The sequence below is a fragment of the Tripterygium wilfordii genome, chromosome 3, assembly GCF_013401445.1.
Source record: "Tripterygium wilfordii isolate XIE 37 chromosome 3, ASM1340144v1, whole genome shotgun sequence".
Classification (NCBI taxonomy): domain Eukaryota; kingdom Viridiplantae; phylum Streptophyta; class Magnoliopsida; order Celastrales; family Celastraceae; genus Tripterygium; species Tripterygium wilfordii.
The window spans coordinates 188,424-206,823 of NC_052234.1; the positions used below are offsets into that span (position 1 = coordinate 188,424).

General features: G+C 38.5%; 3 protein-coding genes across 3 annotated transcripts; all 3 read right to left on the reverse strand.

The window, feature by feature from the left end:
* Positions 1-772: 772 nt before the first annotated feature.
* On the reverse strand, positions 773-4,477 carry LOC119995121 (leucine-rich repeat receptor-like serine/threonine-protein kinase BAM1). Its single transcript, XM_038841511.1, has 2 exons — positions 1,786-4,477; positions 773-1,345 (listed from the first exon to the last, which is right to left on the reverse strand). The coding sequence occupies exons 1-2, from the start codon at positions 4,376-4,378 to the stop codon at positions 894-896; spliced, it is 3,045 nt and encodes a 1,014-aa protein (XP_038697439.1). The 5' UTR covers positions 4,379-4,477; the 3' UTR covers positions 773-893.
* A 3,004-nt stretch (positions 4,478-7,481) lies between these two features.
* Positions 7,482-10,329, reverse strand: LOC119993474 (COMPASS-like H3K4 histone methylase component WDR5A). The gene is made up of 2 exons (XM_038840632.1): positions 9,614-10,329; positions 7,482-8,146 (listed from the first exon to the last, which is right to left on the reverse strand). The coding sequence occupies exons 1-2, from the start codon at positions 10,277-10,279 to the stop codon at positions 7,853-7,855; spliced, it is 960 nt and encodes a 319-aa protein (XP_038696560.1). The 5' UTR covers positions 10,280-10,329; the 3' UTR covers positions 7,482-7,852.
* A 225-nt stretch (positions 10,330-10,554) lies between these two features.
* LOC119993466 (probable sphingolipid transporter spinster homolog 2) lies at positions 10,555-18,213 on the reverse strand. Its single transcript, XM_038840620.1, has 16 exons — positions 18,060-18,213; positions 17,466-17,597; positions 16,466-16,567; positions 15,747-15,851; positions 15,500-15,575; positions 15,289-15,363; positions 14,407-14,509; positions 14,246-14,311; positions 14,056-14,116; positions 13,870-13,967; positions 12,916-12,992; positions 12,664-12,777; positions 12,359-12,478; positions 11,892-12,020; positions 11,429-11,507; positions 10,555-11,034 (listed from the first exon to the last, which is right to left on the reverse strand). Exons 1-16 carry the CDS (start codon positions 18,191-18,193, stop codon positions 10,913-10,915), a joined length of 1,593 nt encoding a protein of 530 aa, XP_038696548.1. The 5' UTR covers positions 18,194-18,213; the 3' UTR covers positions 10,555-10,912.
* Between the last annotated feature and the right edge of the window lie 187 nt (positions 18,214-18,400).

Below are 18,400 nucleotides of genomic sequence, written 5' to 3' on the forward strand. Positions count from 1 at the left end.
ACACTAGCAAACAGATCGGAAGAGATGAATATAACAAACGCTAGGAAACTGAACGTAAGCTTAAAATGACGAGAAAAGCCCCGTTTGACCACCCGAAGTAAAGGGCATTAAAGATATTTTAACATAGAATCTGTTTTCACTTTGCAGAGTTTGAAAGGACAAGACGACAATCTCACTGACTCTCAACATTTGAGTGGGATCATGTAAGTCATGTGCATGGCGCACGTGGCAATTTGCAAGTCCCCGCTAGTAGTTAGAAACCAAAATTGAATCAAAATGGTCGGTAAAGGGTTTTAAATGAAGACAAAGGTCTTTTGTTTCTTTTATTAAACTGCTACTCATTTCACTCTTCAATTTAATTCAGAAAAAGGTACCTGCAGAGTGTCAGAAGAGTTGTTCAGAAGAGTTCACTCTTGATTCAGAGCAGCAACCCCCCACTACTATAGTCTCGGAAATTGGAAGCCATAGCTCTATCTATAATTAATCTAACTATATATATTTAATAACCCACAATCCACATTTTCCTCTATTGGATTTGGATTGGGACTATTCAAAGCTTTTCCCTTTCACACAAGTCATATACTCCATATAAAACAGTCACTGAATTAAGAAGCTTGAGTTTTGCAGATGCTCAGAAGTCAGAAGGTGAAAGTCACAAATAAGTCAGGCCACTAGACAAACTTCATAGGAAAATACCCTACACCTACCAATCTCACAAATGTACAAGAGAAACTTCAACGCATTTAAACACATTCAAGTTAGCACACCCCCCCCCCCCCCCAACCAAAATAAAAACAAGTACATAGAAGATAAAAAGAAACTAACAAAATTCATAGAAACTTTGTCAAGAGAACCACACACATGCACTACCCTTCCAACCAAGATGCATTTCTTCAAATGCTAAGAAGATCAGGTGATTGAGGCTGTGGTTGTGGTGGTGACTGTTGATCGTCGTCTTTCGGGGAGTCTATACCAGTACAATTTGTGGGGGAGGATTCTGCAATTGTCGTATCTCCCTGTTTCGAAGTAGGAGGGTTTGGGAGCTCTGTTAAAATTTGAACAACTTCTCGCATTGTGGGGCGTTCCACAGCTTGCTCTTCTACACACAACATTGCGACGTAGAAGACGTGCATCACTTCGTCAAGGGGCACGGAAGAGAGCCTTGCGTCGAGGACTTTAAGAACTCCTTCCTTGTTTGAGTCTGTCATTTTCCGAACCCATTGAACTATGTCCACACCATCGCCAAATTCTCCCACCGGTTTCCTTCCCGTTACGAGCTCTAATAGAACTACACCAAAGCTGTATACATCACTCTTCTCATCAACCTTCAGTGTGTAAGCATATTCTGCAAGAAGAGAACATTGCACAACATTAATCAAACCCAAACCAAAAACAGACACAAATAACTTGCTTCATATCTTGAGCCGCATTTACCAAAAAACACACAGAATTACAATCATCTTGTTATTTGAATTGCCCTTTCATTATAGTGGATTCACTCTCAGAAGTTATGTGCCTAACTTCCAACCCCTAAAAGCTCCAGAGCGACTATAGAGAAACTATAGTTAAATTGAACCACTACTTTCCAAAAACTTGCCATTTCCAAAGGAATCCCAGGGTCAAAATAAGCAAAGTACAAAGCAATCAAGGATTAGCATTAACCTAAGATCAAATCCAAATCACAATCCTTGTCAAAAAGAAATGGAAACCGAAGTTCTTTCAATGAAGCACAACACGAAACAAAAGTGCTTAAGAGTTTCATGAATAGTTTTAAAAAAACCATACCAGGAGCTATATATCCATAAGAGCCAGCAATGGCAGACATGCACTCGGATGTTCCAGAATCTTGGAGGAATTTGGCAAGGCCAAAATCAGCTACATGAGCTTCTAAATTGGAGTCCAAAAGGATGTTGTTAGATTTGACATCTCGGTGGACGATCAACGGGGAGCAATCATGGTGAAGATAACAGAGTCCCTTTGCAGCCTCTACAGCAATCTTGTACCTTGTACCCCAGTGCAAATGGCCCCCTTTCTTGCCATGCAGAACTTCACCTAAGCTCCCATTAGGCATATACTCATACACCAAAAGATTAGTCTCATTATTTGAACAGAACCCAAGTAACCTAACAATGTATCTGTGCCTAATCCTCCCCAAAGTCTGTATCTCAGCATTGAATCCATGATCATGGGAAGACCCCCGGCTCATTGCTGGTAGCCTTTTCACTGCAAATTGTTCACCATTAGGCATAGAGCCCTGGTAAACGATCCCTGCACCTCCTTTTCCAATGATATTGTCCTCTTTTAAGCAATCCAAAACATCATCACAAGTGAAGTCCAAGCGCTGGAAAGCAGTCATTTTCCAAGCGCGAGAATCACTTACTTTCTTCAACGATCGAGCCTTGATTATTGCTGCCACGGCAAACACAATCGAACACACAAGTAATCCAATAACAAGCAGGAGCTTCAAAGACGCAGAGAGTCCCCCCTTAACATGTCCTTGGTGGGTTCCAGTAGCAAATCCATCCTTGCAGGCCTCCAAATAAGGTCCACAAAGGTCAGGGTTCCCCAGAAACGAAGTGTAGTTGAAGTAACTAAACTGACCAGAGCCAGGAACGAAACCAGAAAGATTGTTATACGAAAAATCAACAGAAGTTAAGCTCTGCATAGTGGCGATGGATGAAGGAATTCCCCCGACTAGATGATTTCTCGACAAGTTCAGGTAATTCAGTATCCGCATACCTGTGATTTCAGTCGGAATATCTCCGGTCAGCTCATTACGGCTGAGATCAACGAACGTCAACAGCTTGCATTGGCTAATCTCGGGGGCAACAGGGCCCGAGAACTTGTTGTGGCTGAAATCCATCTTGGAAAGCTGCTGCAACCTCCCAATCTCCGGCGGGATTCGACCAGAGAACTTGTTCCCATCTAGAAGAAGCTTCTGCACTCCGGAGAAGTTCCCAATAGTCGGTGGCAACGACCCAGATAACTGGTTATTGGAGAGGCTAATCTGGCCTAGATTGGTTGCTACCTTATCATTAGTCACCGGAAACTCCCCGGTTAGAAGATTATATTGCAGTTCAACTTGGGTAAGCTGCGGCAATCCGAATAGACCGCTCGGGATCGAACCGTTGAGGAAGTTCTCTCCCATCCGAATCCGACTAAGAGAGTTGCATTTTCCCAGGGAATCCGGGATTGGACCAAACAAGAAATTCCCGAGTGTAATCAGAGTCTGCAATCGATTACCCGAACACAATTGAGGAGGCAAAGATCCAGTCAACTTATTTGAAGAAAGATCGAGAATTTGAAGCTTCCCATTCTTCCCCAACCTCTGAGGAATGCTTCCGGTGAAGTTGTTTTCCCACAACTGCAACACCTCTAACTCCGGCAAGTTTCCAATGAACTCTGGAATGGCACCGTGAAGCTTGTTTCGAAACAGATTCAATAGGGTCAAGTTTTTCAGGTACGCAAAAGAAGCCGGTATCTCCCCCGTGAACATATTGTTAGACAAATCCATGGACTTCAAGCTGTTTAAAGTTCCCAACTCAGGCGTTAAGGACCCAGAAAAAGCATTCACTTGGAGAAACAGTGTGTCCAGATTCTGCAACTTCCCAATCTCATGAGGTATCTCACCCGACAACCCACAGTTAGCGCCGTCAAAGCGAACCAACGCCGTCAAGTTACCGATCTCCGGTGGTAAACCTCCTTCGTAGCTGTTATAGTACCCAATATACAGTTCCCGGAGAGTCGTCAAGTTCCCTATCTCGGGCGGGATTGTACCATCAAGTTCGTTACCAGAAACTGCTAAGTACTCCAAGAACTCCCAACGGCCGTACTCAAACGGAATTTTCCCGGCAAAGAAGTTGCCTCCGAGATGTAAATGCCGGAGACTCGTCATTTCGCTAACAACCACCGGCAAGTCTCCTGTGACATTGTTGTTGTACAAGTCGAGAACCTGCAAGTTCTTGAGTTGGGCGAGCTGTGAAGGGAAAGTGCCATTGAAGACATTGTTGGATAGGTTGAGGAAACGAAGGCCGGCAATCGCAGAGATCTCAGGAGGAATGGGGCCAGAGAACTGATTGACGGCGAGAGTGAGGTTCTGGAGGAAGAGGAGGTGTGCGATTTCAGGGGAGAGAATGCCGGATAGGTCGAGGCCAGAGAGGTCCAGAGATACCACGTGCCTCCGAGCGTCGCACGTGACGCCAGCCCATGCGCAGTGGCTCGTTGCCTCTTTCCATGAGCGCAACGATGACTGGGGGTCGTCGGTGATGGCTAGTTTCAAAGACAGGAGGGCACGGTATTCGGAGAAGGTGCGTGCGGTGGCGAGGTGGATGCAGAGAAGCGGAGGAAGAAGAAGGAGGAGAAGAAGTAGGCGTCTCATTTTGTGAAGGAAGTCTCTGTCTCACTCCCTGGTTTCTGGAGAGAGGACGGGAGGGAAGGTAAGGGAGTGGAGTGAGTTGTGGGTGGTATCGAATCGAAGAGCATCAAATAGAAATATTCAAATATAGTGTGCTTTCATTTAGCTCACTCTTTTTTAGTTTTTGTATGTTTCTTTTTTTTTTAAGCATAGGTTTTGGAAGGGAATAAGATTCGAACCACGCTCTGTTCTAATGAATAGATGATCTTTTATATGTAATGTGATTGTTGTTCGATCAACGATTTATTTGTAATTTTTATATGTTATTATTGAGATAATTGTGTATTTGGTTTTTAATGATAATATTCATCCTATTATTTTTATATATTTGTTTGTGAATTTAGTTCATTTCCCTCTCAAATTTATGACTGAGAAATAGCTCTTATTAGTAATCGAAGCTAGTTACTAGCTAGTAGTTAGTACTTCTAGTTACATTAATTTTTAATCTAGTGCATCTATATAAATATACAATAATTATCTCCCAAATCTAACTAGATAAGATGAGTGAATTTAAGGTTTTTTTGGTCTTATCAACATGTTCAAGTTCAACAAATTGTTCGTTTGTCTTAGGGTGGGGTAGGTGTGTTTTACCAAATTAAGAGGGAATTTGTCTTTTTGACAAATGTGACCATATAGATATAGTTACATATATAAAGGGGAGAAAAAGATAATGATTTATAGTAATAATTAACCGTTAATAATTTTGTTGTTGTGTGGGGGGGGGGGGGGGTAAAAGAAAATAAGGGGCTACTCCTCCTAAAAGCTGGTCAAATATTGCTGACTGACTGTCCCAATCATTTGTCATTGAAATTACTGTCTTAGCCTCCTAAATATGAGGAAATCTCGTTCTTATCGGGTCAGGGTCAGTTTTGCCGTTTTGGGCTGGGACCGGCGTGGATGGTCCTGAAATGGGCCGAAATCCAGCAGCTGATTTAGTGATTTACTTTTCTCTGTAGTCTGTACAGACAATGACCGAACCAAAAGAAAACGACACCGTCAAAGTGTCTTTGTCACCCTTGGGACTATACGGGCAAACGTCTCTTTCTCGGTACCAAAACATCGATCTGGTTTAAAGGGCATTTCAGTAAGTTTCAAATGGAGCTCAGCTCATGGTTGATATTATTATCTGTTATTTGGATGTCAATAATTAACAGGGTTTTAGTTGAGGGAATCCCAGCTGCAAATGACCAAAAGTATCCTACCTAAGTCATATATTTGATCACATTCATAATGCGATGAGACCACACCACTGGGGATTGCATTCATAGATGTTAATGTGTTTTTTAAGAGATTATGGCATTTTAATTTATGTGATACACAAACTTCCATCATGTAACTCTTGGATAAACATTTGGCGATAACTTAATTGATTATCTCTATAAACTTAGGATGTATGGGGCTCAAGATTGAGAGTTCGGACTAATCAACTGGGTTATTTCTTTGTGGAATTATGATTCTATCATCCGTGAGCTCGTCTCACTTCCGGGTTCCTACCTGCACGAGCTTTAACTCAATCTCTTATCCGTCGTCAACGTGATGCATACTGTTTTCACTGTCGAAGATTTACACTTACTTAACTATTCGAAGGATATGTCGAGTTATACTCTCCTAAAACACGTTGACGAGTTATAGTGAAACACTGTGTAATTAAATGGATGTCAAATGAAATATTTATATTAACAAAGTAGTAGGAAGATAGGGTTGTTGTGCAAGTATAATAATGGATGTGAGAAGGTTTTTGTTTGTTTATTGGGCAATTGGATTTGGTGGTGGTGCAGTTGGCCCAAAGCACAACTTATCCCTTAAAACAGGTTATCTAAATGACTAATTTATAAAAGTCACTCCTGCTCCTGCCTTTGCCTTGGATGGTGTTCTTTTCTTGGACTTCCCTTTCATCTTTTCTTGGAGAAAAGACTTGTTTCCCTTCTTTATTGTTGGATTCACTTGAACCCCTCCTCTTTTGCCAGCAAATTTTGTTTCATTTTAGGTTACAACTTGTGCATGTGCAAAAGATTTACTCGCAATTTATCCATTATCGAGACATGGAATTGAATTGAAGGGATACCAACCCTACCCTCTTTTTTATGAATAAATCAAACCAAATTGGGTCCCTTAATTACTATAGACTTGCGTTACTTGTAGCATATGTCACTTGTTTTTTCTTTTACTTTTAGGCCATCTATCTTTTTATAAGAGAGGCTCATAGCTAGCTAGCTAATTGATCTTTGCAATATATTTTACTAATACGTTGAGATATTACAATTATAAATTAAGGGGAAGAAAAATAGGCAGGTCATAATATCACGTTTATGTCCATATGGAGCCCCAGATTGAAAAGAAGCTTCTCACAAGCACAATTATGTATTTATTTACAGAAAAAGCTGGCTCTCTAAAATCGATATTTTTTTCCCTCGAAATGCAATGAGAAAGGATATACCTATGTAGATAAAAGGTGGTCCATAAACTGAAAGGAAGGGATTGTGTTAAATTGGGGATTCCAGTCTTGGCACAACAAGCTTTCCTTGCTTATGAACCTTCTGCCTCATTTTCCTCTCTTTCTGCTGTGTTTCTACTGAAGTGGACATTGCTAATTGCTTTGCTGTAAGGGTAACAGACAAAGAAGAGGACGACTGGGCCTAGCTGGTTTGTTTTTTACCTTATAAGTTTAGTCACTTTCAGTTTTATCTGGCTTGAAATTGTTATTGTCAAGGGGCTTCAGATACTTGTTATTTCCCCTTATTTCGATCTCAATAAGATGTAAACAAAAGAAACACAAGTTCTACAAGCTTAGGGAATCAACACACATACACATGCAACTATTTGTTGTAAACAAGATCTCTGTAATTGGATGTACACCACCATCTCACAAGTGCAGTTCACAAACAGCAAAGGAATTGCATCTCGATGAATCAGAAATCACAAGTGTCACTAAACAAAACAAAAAAAAATAAAAGACAGCTCCTGCTCCTGCAGATCCTCCATGAGTCGGAAAGTAAAGATAAGTACTATAAATAGTAATACAGAGAAAGTAGAGTTTGAATATGATAGTAATGTTGAGTAACGAAAGTAGGGCACGAAAGCGTATATATTTTGCAAGTCTTGCTGATCCTCAATTCCTAGCCATCAAAGCAGGTGCATATATACATCACACCAGTGTCATAAAACCTTAACTAGAGACTTCATTAATTACAGCTGTTTCAACTAATAAAAACCCGTGGGTTGCCTTACATTTTCAAGGGAATCACCTTAATAAATAACAATTATATGGACAACATTGAGTTCATATTGATCTCAGATGAGAGAGGTCTTTTCAATACACTAGGCTGATATATAACAAAGATTCTTGTGCAGCAACATGGACCAAGTGGACGGCACAAGACAGTCATCCATCATAAATGTTCCACCAGTATCATGGATAGAAATGTTTGCGTTAGTGGATCATTCTTCCTTCTGAGTCCAGATCTTCACTGTCTTGTCATTGCCAAGGGCACCAGAAGCAATCACATTCTCAGTGGGATGACATGACACTGCTATAACAGTTTCAGAGTGGCCTTCCAATTTCTGAACTATTCTTCGGGTTTGAAGTTCCCACAAGTAGATACAATTATCCTCAGATCCACTGACGATATATTTCCCATTCGTCACAGAAAAACTGGATGAAATGCAAAACTTTGCATTGACATGGCCGGTATACGTCTTGAGAAACTTCCCAGCTGACACATTCCAGAGTCTCTGCCAAGACGACAACAAAAGTTAGTTATGGTCACAAACAAAGGCCACATTTGCTATGCAGAATTGAATCCTGGGCAGTGGACTGAACTGGGAATAATTGTCAAACGTCAGCAGTGGGATTTGGTAGAGAACTCTGAGCAACAAACTGAAGGACCCTATGTTTCTAAAAGCCTAATCTCATTTTCTACTTATCCCCAGAATTAAAACCTACCCTTTTTGATGGGATTGAACAATTCCCTTTTTGGATGATTATTCATCAAAGGAGATTAAATTACCCCCCTAATCTGATACTTGCCTCTGGCTACTAGGATTAAAGAGTTCAATCCCCCCATTTATCCCGCAAGCCAAACATGGCTGAAAACAATTCAGGCATTCAAAGTAGAGAAGCTACCAGCAGAAAAATGTAAAAATATAAGTTAATTGTGCAGGCTGAATGTATGTGCATCATGGATCCTCTAAATGCTATAGGACCATCCAACAAGACCTCACATTTTATTTGTTTTTGCACAATATGCATCATCAAGTTATTATAACAGCTAGAAAGATGGATGAGTTTTCTTTTTATGGTTACATGAATGAAATAAAATTGAATTGCAAAGTTATGGAGTAACACCAGAGAAATTCAATAGTGTAAGATACTGCAAAGCATTCTGCCTTCTTTATAGGACCAAGAAACACTTCTTCTCATGGAAGAAAGGATTCAGTGCAAGGGCAAGAATTTGACAAAGAGAAAACAGAGAAAATGCACTACATTATCTTTTACTGAAGCACCACGCTGGGTAATGTAAAGTTGAAACAAAATCAGAAAGAACCAATACACCTCAAATACCACGCTTTTAACTAAACAGAATGAATAAGATGATTTTATTTTTCTATCACAGAATAAGGTGAATAAATATCATATGCACCTCAAATACCATGCTTTTGTCTAGTAAAGCAACGTACTTTCTCGAGTTTGTACCCAATTAACCAACTAAACTTCCTCCTGAACTTTGTACTCTTAGTCTTACTCTTCTTCAATCCATTTTGCATATTCACTTTTTCAATGATGTAAAAAGTTTTCAATTTGACGATAATATAAGCTTTCTGCGCTACTGTTATTGACAAAATGACCCAGATCACCAAAACCTGACTAGTTCTGAAGCCCTGTTGGCTCCATTTTCCGGTAACCAAAGTGTCACTCTTTGGTCTTTCAATCCCTCAAAAATGATGGTAGAGTTAACAAAACTACATCCACTAAGTAGCAAGCAAGTTTTTGTTTCAGCTGTTACTCCATAGAAATTCATAAAATATCTGAAGATTCCAAAAAGAAGACAAAGATAGAGTTCAAATTAGGAACTCAAGTGACAGAGAGCTCCAAGAAATTTTTAGTAATCTAACTTCTAAGGGGCTACTACATAACTATAAAAATTGAAACAAAAAACCCCTCAAATCACAATATTGAAAGCTTAAATTCATTTTACTTACCAAATTGTTATCAAGCGTTCCGACGAGAATGAACTTGCTGTTAGGAGAGAACTTCACGAAAGAGACGGGTGGGTTCTCGTCATCAATCAATGTCCTAATACAATGGCCCGTACTGGCATCCCAAATCCTACACAATCCATCATAACTACTGGAAACAATGAGGGAGCCGTCCGCACTGAAATCGACTGCGGTGACGGGGTCAGAGTGCGCGGGTAGTACCTTCAAGCACTTGCCAGTCTTGACGTCCCAAAGGCGTACGGTCTCGTCGAAGGAGCCGGACACGATCACGTTTGACTGGGGATTGAAATTGACGCAGAAAACGTGGTTTGTGTGACCTTGGAGGGTCTTGAGCAAGTTGCCGGTGGAAACGTCCCACAGTCGGACAGTCTTGTCGTCGGAGCCCGATGCGAGGTAGCGGGAATCGGCAGAGAAGGCTAGGTCTGAGACGCCCTGCTCGTGGCCTGTGAACTCATGGAGAAAGGAGACGGAAGGGGCATTACCGGAATTTGAGAAGGAGTATGTGCGGAGGGTTTTGTCAGCAGCGGACGATGCCAAGAGGCTACCATCCGACGAGAACTTGACGGACGATATGGCACGTTTGTGGCCCGTTAGGGTTTGGGTTAGGGTATAAGGTTTGAAAGATTCCGTTGGGTCCGTCGTCGACATTCTGTGCTCTGCTTCTCCGCTGATTGATCGATCCTGACTGATGAGAGGAACATAAAAGATCAGGGTTTAATAAAGCTTTCATGCTTAGAAATGGGCCCCGTAAGGCTGTATATTGGGCTTCATTGAAGCATATATAGATTGGGCTTCATTACAGTTCACTTTTTTTTTTTTTTTTTTAAATTTCTTTTCAATCCTGATATAACTAAATAAATGATGAGGCGCCTAATCTGTCAGTTCGTAAAAACTCATATAGCTATAAATACCAAATACTTTCAAGCTTGCAGAATCAAAAGTCCAATGAATTGAAACACTTACTTAAGTTAGAGCCAATATGTATATATACACATCAACTGTTCTAAGCTATGCACAAAAAGAACCAAAGAAAACCCTCCAGTGTTGAGAATAATAGATGATGGGCTTCCAGAACTAAAGCAATGCACCATCATCAACACACTTTTGCCTGCCTGGCTTTCAGTCACCTTCAAAACCATGTTTTCCCTCCGTGTTAAGATTAAATGACCTTTTTGATAGTGCTGGGCTTCCATCGCGTTGCCATCCAAAACGAATGCAAATAAATTATCAACTTTGCATTGCTTGTGAGATGGCTAGCACATCAATCAGATCATGCTTCACTTAAACAGGCGGCGTCTCATCCCTAGTCTCTCCTCCGAGCAATGGCTTCATGTTGGCTTTTGTATTTGGGGAAAGTTCTTCTTCAACTTCATCAAACAAGTCCTTACTGTTCAAGAAGATCCCTGTCCAAGAATACCTAGAAATGAATACAGGCTACAACTTCTAGTAATCACTCAATAGTTGACCTTTTATAGAAACAGATACAGCATGAGTTTTTTTTATTTTATTTTCTTTCCGTTTCTTGATTCAAAAACTTCTTTGTTAAAAAAACAGTTTGAAATTTTTTTTTCTTCCCTCTATACCACCCCACTGATAAGATCATTTCAATCTTAAGAATACATTGAATTAACACTCATGACACCATTTGTGTAAGGCAGAAAAAATAAAATTAGGAGACAAATCTTTTCAAGAGCAAAAAATATGGAGGGCTGCTATCAACTGGACATGGCGAGTGCAGGATACAATCTAACCAAGAACAACTTTTACAAATTTTTTACGACAGTTGCTGTTACTCACCTAGAAACCACATGACGGCAGCAAGAAAGAAGATGGATGTCAGAACAATTGCAGTTAGTCTCCAATTATTCACATGATCCTGTATATGATTGTCGTTCAAGTCAATAATAACATCAATTTACAAATGCAGAAGCAACAGTTTGAAAGCATGGCAAGTTCTGCTCCCAAAGTGATACAAGCTTTCAATTTGGCAGAATCTATGCCATCTTTTGCAAGTTGAAACTTCACTTAAACTTTTGCAGCATTAAAAATAGACATTACAACATTAATGATATATCTAATTATCAACAAATTTATTTATTCTATGTGCATGGATTACTTCACTTTTTCACAAACATGAGCAAATTAACTTCACTAAAAAAAGAAAACAACTCCACTTTTTCATGAACATGAACAAATTAACTTCACTAAAAAAAAAGAAAACAAAAAATGGAATATAACTGAGAAGAACTTGGAGACACACCTCGAAGACCCCAACTAGTGGTGCAGAAGGTACATCACCAAAGATGTGGATTGAGACGGTTGACATAGCAATAGATAATGGCCTCAAACTTGGCTTGACACAATGTAGACATACATAGTTGACTGGAGCCTGCGAACAAATTATACTTGCAAGATAAATTCTCTAAATTATTGCAATTAATTCATCATGCACTGAGTGCCAAAACTAGAAAACGCATGCACAAGAACGCGCCAAGGCTTACACTAACATATTTCTACCAGCGTTCGCTTATGGCTAATTAATACATATCTTATACAAGGCCAGGGACCAAGGAAAAGCAACTTTCATGAAGAACTAGGTTTAAATGTCATAAACAACTTGAATCCAGTCATTCTTTCAACATGCAAAATAAAAAAGCAACAGCAAGACTTACAAGAACATTAGGCTAAACAGCAAAAAATCAATGCCACTTCCACAGTTATCATTACCTGCGTGGCAAAGACAAGTATCTGACCCACCAAGAATAGGGCTAGGAATCCATACAAGCTCTTAAGGCAGAAAGAAGTCAAGCAAAAAATTCCACCCACAAATACTGCCCCAGAGAGAAGCTGCCACAGAAACAGAGTAGGGAATTATGATACCATCCACAACAATAATTTACCATCAAGAAAAATGCACTACTACACAAACTCTACTAGGTTAGACGTATTACATACAGAATACTGTTGATGGAATTAAGTTCTCCTAGGTAAAAGGCTATTCCTGGAACTCATTGTGAGATATAAATATTTACCTTAAAAGCATTTGAGATGGTAGCATTAATGCTATCAAGAACGAAACCCCCACCAAGTGTTCCCACAATTCCACCAATAACTGTAACCCCACCAAACATCATATCGGCATTATTCTGTCAGAGGAGGCAGCACCAATCAGGGTCTAAGACTTTGTTGCATAGTATAAAACGACAACTTGCAGTAATATAAGAGACACATAGGATGCAAAGATTGAAATGAAAAGAGAACCACTTCAAAGCAAGTGGCATTACCATATGATATATATTATAACCAGCCTTTGGCCCCCAGTATGAATATGCTCCAATGACAAAGTTGTACAATATGTACCCTGCCAAACAAGAAGCTTGTTAGAGAAATAAAGTTCCCAAGAATTTTAGGCGTTATGACAAAAGTATCCCTTGTTGGTGTCCTGAGGTGAGGATGATAGGCCCTAGAATCAGATTCTCAGAAAGAAGATATTCCGGTTGAAGAAGAGCACTTGATAGGTTCCTAAGTAATTAGTACCGTGCAATTCATAGTTCGCTATCTAAGTGACCCTGGTTTTTTTCATGGACTTTTAAGTAGAGACTTCATTAACTATGAGGCCTGACAAGTTTCACATCAAACTAACTATTAGAAGATCAAATAGAACTAATGCGAACATAGAAATAAGAATTTAGCGAGCTATTTTAATTTCCACATCCTTAACCAAACAGCCCCACAAGCCTAACTATTCTTGAAAGCCAACCATATAACTACAGAACCTAACATCTACAGCAGTCAGCAACGGTATCCAGGCTATTGTTCACTTCAACATGAAGAGCCCATGATGGGAACTTTCCACATCCATATTTTACTCTTAACTCTGCTCCACATTAGTACATGTTTTATGTTTAGTGTTGGGGCCATTAGAAAATTCCAGTAACTTATCCTGAAGAATCAACTTCTCTTTCCACTTGAATAATAACTGATTAAACCCTAAAGTTATGATGCCAAAATTCCTTTTCTCAAACCGATTCCTGACCTCAATCCCTAAGTTTTTAAACCCTAGCCCTCTTCAAAATACATGTTGACAATTTCATTGAATCTATTATCAACATGAGTGAAGAATTAGAAATTCACAGGGAAACATTTGAAAAGGTCAATTCTTGAAATTTGTACCCATAGCATATACAAGTTTTTAGAGTAATAAAGTATATCCAGGTATGGGATTAGAGAAGACATACCTAAAACATTTATGACATAAACTGGATCAGCCAGAAGCACTTTCATATCGTTCAAAAATCTTGAAAGCTGATTCATAATTGAAGACCCAATCTTTGACCTTCCATCCAACAGAAGGGATTATCAAGAATTCCTAATGCATGCAATGATTAAACTGTCAAGGATATACATATAAGAAACATACTCACTTGTCAGATTTAGAAGAGGCCTGGCTGTGAATAGCCTCATTGCCATTTGTGCTTGGGACCTCTGAAATGCAAGGAGAAAACCATTTATGAATTATGACTTTTGACAAGGTCAATTTCAATATAATAAAAAGATGATTTATAGAATTGATTTATACTACAAGAAACAGGAATAAAGTTGATAATGCAGCACCTTCAGTTGCAGAAGCAGCGGTCTCAACTGATATTAATGCTTGTTTTGATTCAACATGAGCAAAACCTGTATTATAAGTTTTAAGAAAGGGTAAAAATGTAGCATGAAGCAACAAATATCAGAAGGCTTTAAAAATCAGGATGCATTCCTGAAAAATGCACCTTTTAACTGCAAAGGTTTCATAACAAAACCCATAATAGCAAACGGAAGCATCAAAATTGCTTCTGCCCAGAATGCATAGCGCCAGTTGAAATGGCTCCCCACCTAAGTATAAATATCATCATAAATACTATTAAAATGGTTCCATTATAAAATTTAACAGAATATTAAAGAAGTATGCAACCAGATGAACAAACGCAAAGAATAGAATCATTGTAATAAATGAAAGAATTAATTTAAATGCAAGAAAAGAGAGAAAATTGTACTATACATGGGTTTCCACATCTCAGATGATGGGCAATTTACAAAAACAAACATCATCCAAAAATAAGTGCGCATGCACGTGTGTGCATGTAAAACCACAATTACTAGATGAACTTTTGTTTTGAGAATTATAACAGGCATTCTTCTAGAAATCATATAAAGTAAGTTATTTGAAAGATATGCAACCTCAATAAACATATTTGCCATAAATCTCTCTAGAACCATGTGAGAATTTGAGTTGAACAATGCTCCATGTTATCAAATAACACAAGGTTTATCCAATCCTATTACTAATGATTACATTCTTAACCAAATTACTGAAAAGTTGGCATAATCTTCAAAAAGAGAACCATATGTAGGTATTGGTGACAGCAGAATTTGAAAAAAAACAATGGGACTCTTCTGAAAAGAAACCATTGATTGTTCATCACTACCATAAATTCAACTTAAACAAATTGCCAATGAAAGATCAAACCAACAACCATATCTATCTACAGTTTGATTAGCTTCATATCTAGGTATTGGTGAAGGAATGCAATAACAGTGTCACATTTTAACTACAGAAAGACAAACTCGTATCAAAAGGAAAAAAAAGAAGAAGTTAAGATTGTAAAACTTACAACTCCACCATAAACATAGCCCAAAGCAACTCCTGTTGGTATGCACATGTAAAACACAGCAAGCCATGCTGTTTTCTGGCAAATGAAAAGGGGATGTTATGGTTATCAAAAAAAAAATAAAATGAAAAGGGGATGTTATGGTTAACGAAATTGGCAAAGGAAAATATAAACTCCAGGTGATTCTGGAATTAACAGCACAAGTAAAATATACCTGAGAAACAGGAGCGTTGTCATCTATAAATGGAGCCGCAAGACTTATAAAAGAGGCCTCACCAACTCCGACAAGCCTAAACAAATACAACCAACACTCTGACTAAAGATGTAACATAAGTCATAAGTGATAAGACGATTGCTTACGAAACATAATTCTTTGGTTAATTCAAGAAAAATATTGTTCCCGCCAACGAAAAATAAGACTTTTAATATAAACTTTGAAAGAACTGAAATTATACACTTACATGCGACATATCGCTATAGTCCAGAAATTGAATGAACATCCACATGCCGCTGTAGCAAATGTCCACACAGATAATCCAACTCCAATAAGCCTAAAAGGGTTATGACTGCAAGGACAAAGATGAACCGCAACTTTGAAACCAAACTAGTTATTATGAATAACTTGCAAAAGCAACAAATGGCATATGATACTGCCTATCAGTAGTCAATATTCACAAAGGCCTGTTTACGATTGACAAAAGCAAAATCAAGAGATAACTGATATACACAAGGCTGCAACTATAAAGTGCCTACTTAGTTGAATATGGTGGATCTAATAATTTGTTTCTTCTCTTTTATCACTAGATTGGCTCCTTTTGAATTTTCAAATTGAAATTATTTCCCACTCACACACAACAATAGGCAGACATTTGGCATTTTGACTTTTACCACCGGAGAACAACAACCATAATGTTACATCCGAAATGAGAGAGAGCTATTTGTCTCGAATTTTAACTTCGAGTTATTGAAGGGATGAAAAAATCCTCAAGGAATTAATACTCATGCAATTGACAGATTTATCAAAGTGTTAGAGAAGAAGTTATAAATAATTTTTCCGAAAGGTTCTGGTTTATATTTTTTTCTAAAACTGCACATCCCCTAAAAAATCATTTATATGAGAAACCCTATAAATGCGCTTCCAAAAGAGTCTGACATATCATGCTCTAATCAAAATGTTCACCTCTTCGCCATGGAAGCAAAAATTGGAGAAGCCACCAGAAGTCCAACCATAAATGCAGATGACAAAACCCCATCTTGAAAATTGTTCAACTTAAAATCCCCCCTGCAGAGATACATTATCTTTTCAGATGATTGAAGCCAATAAACATTGAACAGGACAAAAAGTAAGGAAAATGCAGTGTTTCGACTTTCAAACGATAAAATCAGACTATTGCTGCATTTTTATTAAAGCATGTATTATGTGACCAAGGAGTTTTCAAGAATGTACTTGAAATTTGATAGAAGAAAATCTGAATCTAAATACTACAAGTGCAACCAAGCACCATCGCTTGGAGACTGAACTGCTTTAATTTAGTCAGAAAACATTGGCTACAGGAGTACTTGAGACTTTACACGAAGGTCACATTTAAAGGAGAGCATACAGTGACTAAGCAATCACACATCTAAAGGAAGACAGCAGTGATCAATTACTAGACACATGCAAAATCGTAGATACACAGCAAGTTGGAAATGTCATGTTTAGCAGTGATATAATAGTTTCCCTTTAACACACTCCACAAAACAAAGACGGTACAAAAGATCGTAATTTACACAAACTGACTACGAGTGTGAAACCAGTAACTAAGATGCGGAATTTGTCCCATGTCAAACGTGACATGAGATAAAGGTAAACATCTGCCATTCACAAAGCTCATTCTGGAAAGGGTAAGATGTTCACTGTCTTAGCGTCCTTTTAGGATTTGAACTAGTGACAGGTTATATGAACAACCCAAACTAACCACTAGGCCAAGGGTTCAACATTTGCTATGACATGAGAATCTATCAATCAAAATGGCTAGTTACAAACGTATAGATTAACTGCAAAGCATAGCCAGAACATTAAAAAAAAAAAGAAGAAGTAATATTCCAGCCACTAAGTAGAGTAGCATGATATCAAACTTGTATCGGAATAGTGAGGATACAAGGAATTCAAAATAAAAACCTTCAGACAGAATCTTAACTGGATTCCACTACCCGAAGTACAAATTCCCTTCTCGTCACAAATGCCAAGGCTCCCATTGACCCCATTGCTTGCTATGGCTCCACGATCGATGTAATTCAACAAATTAATCACACAAAACATAGCAAGCAACCTGTAAACAGAGAAGAATTCGTTGAAAACTAGCATTATCAGCAAGACGAAAAAAACCAGTATCATGTAGTAACAAAACTTTTATACCACAATCCAAAGCATATATCATCAAAATTTTCAACTCTGATTTTAGAAGGGAGATTAACAAAGGTAGAAGAATTAACAAAAGTCAGCATTACAAGCACCTACACAACAAACAATAGCATAGCATCCTCCAGTTCTAGCAATAGAGATCATCTACAATTGAACAAAATTACTTTGCGATGGAAAATAACAGCAGGTAAACCCCAAATTGGCTTTGGAACTGAAAATAAATATCAATAATAGCATTGATTAACATCAATGATAACCTTTTCATACATAAACCCAAAAGTCCACACCTCAAAATTTGAACAAAAATCAGGACTTTCATAGTAGAGACTACAAAAAGAAGAAAAACTAGTCAAACCCTAAAATTGGGTACCTTTTCGGAGTGAACCACGAAGGCTTCGAAGGTGAATCTTTGGCTGCCATCGTCGCAAGAGGAATTGGTGCCGGTGGTTGTGGGGAGACTTGGGTGGTGGGTTTCGAATGATGCTGGGTTTCCACTTCTGCCATAAATATGTTTACTTTATATATCTAATATAAAGTTTGATAACAGTTGATGACAGCTTTCTTACGCAATCCCCCTCTCCGAAGTCAAACGGCCTTCAATGGGGATATTCACCTCTGTTTACTTTTTTTTACTCGACGATTACTCCTATTTTTTAAAGGTAAAGATATGGACATGGTTTTTTATATATAGGAAAACAGAGGTCATGGAAT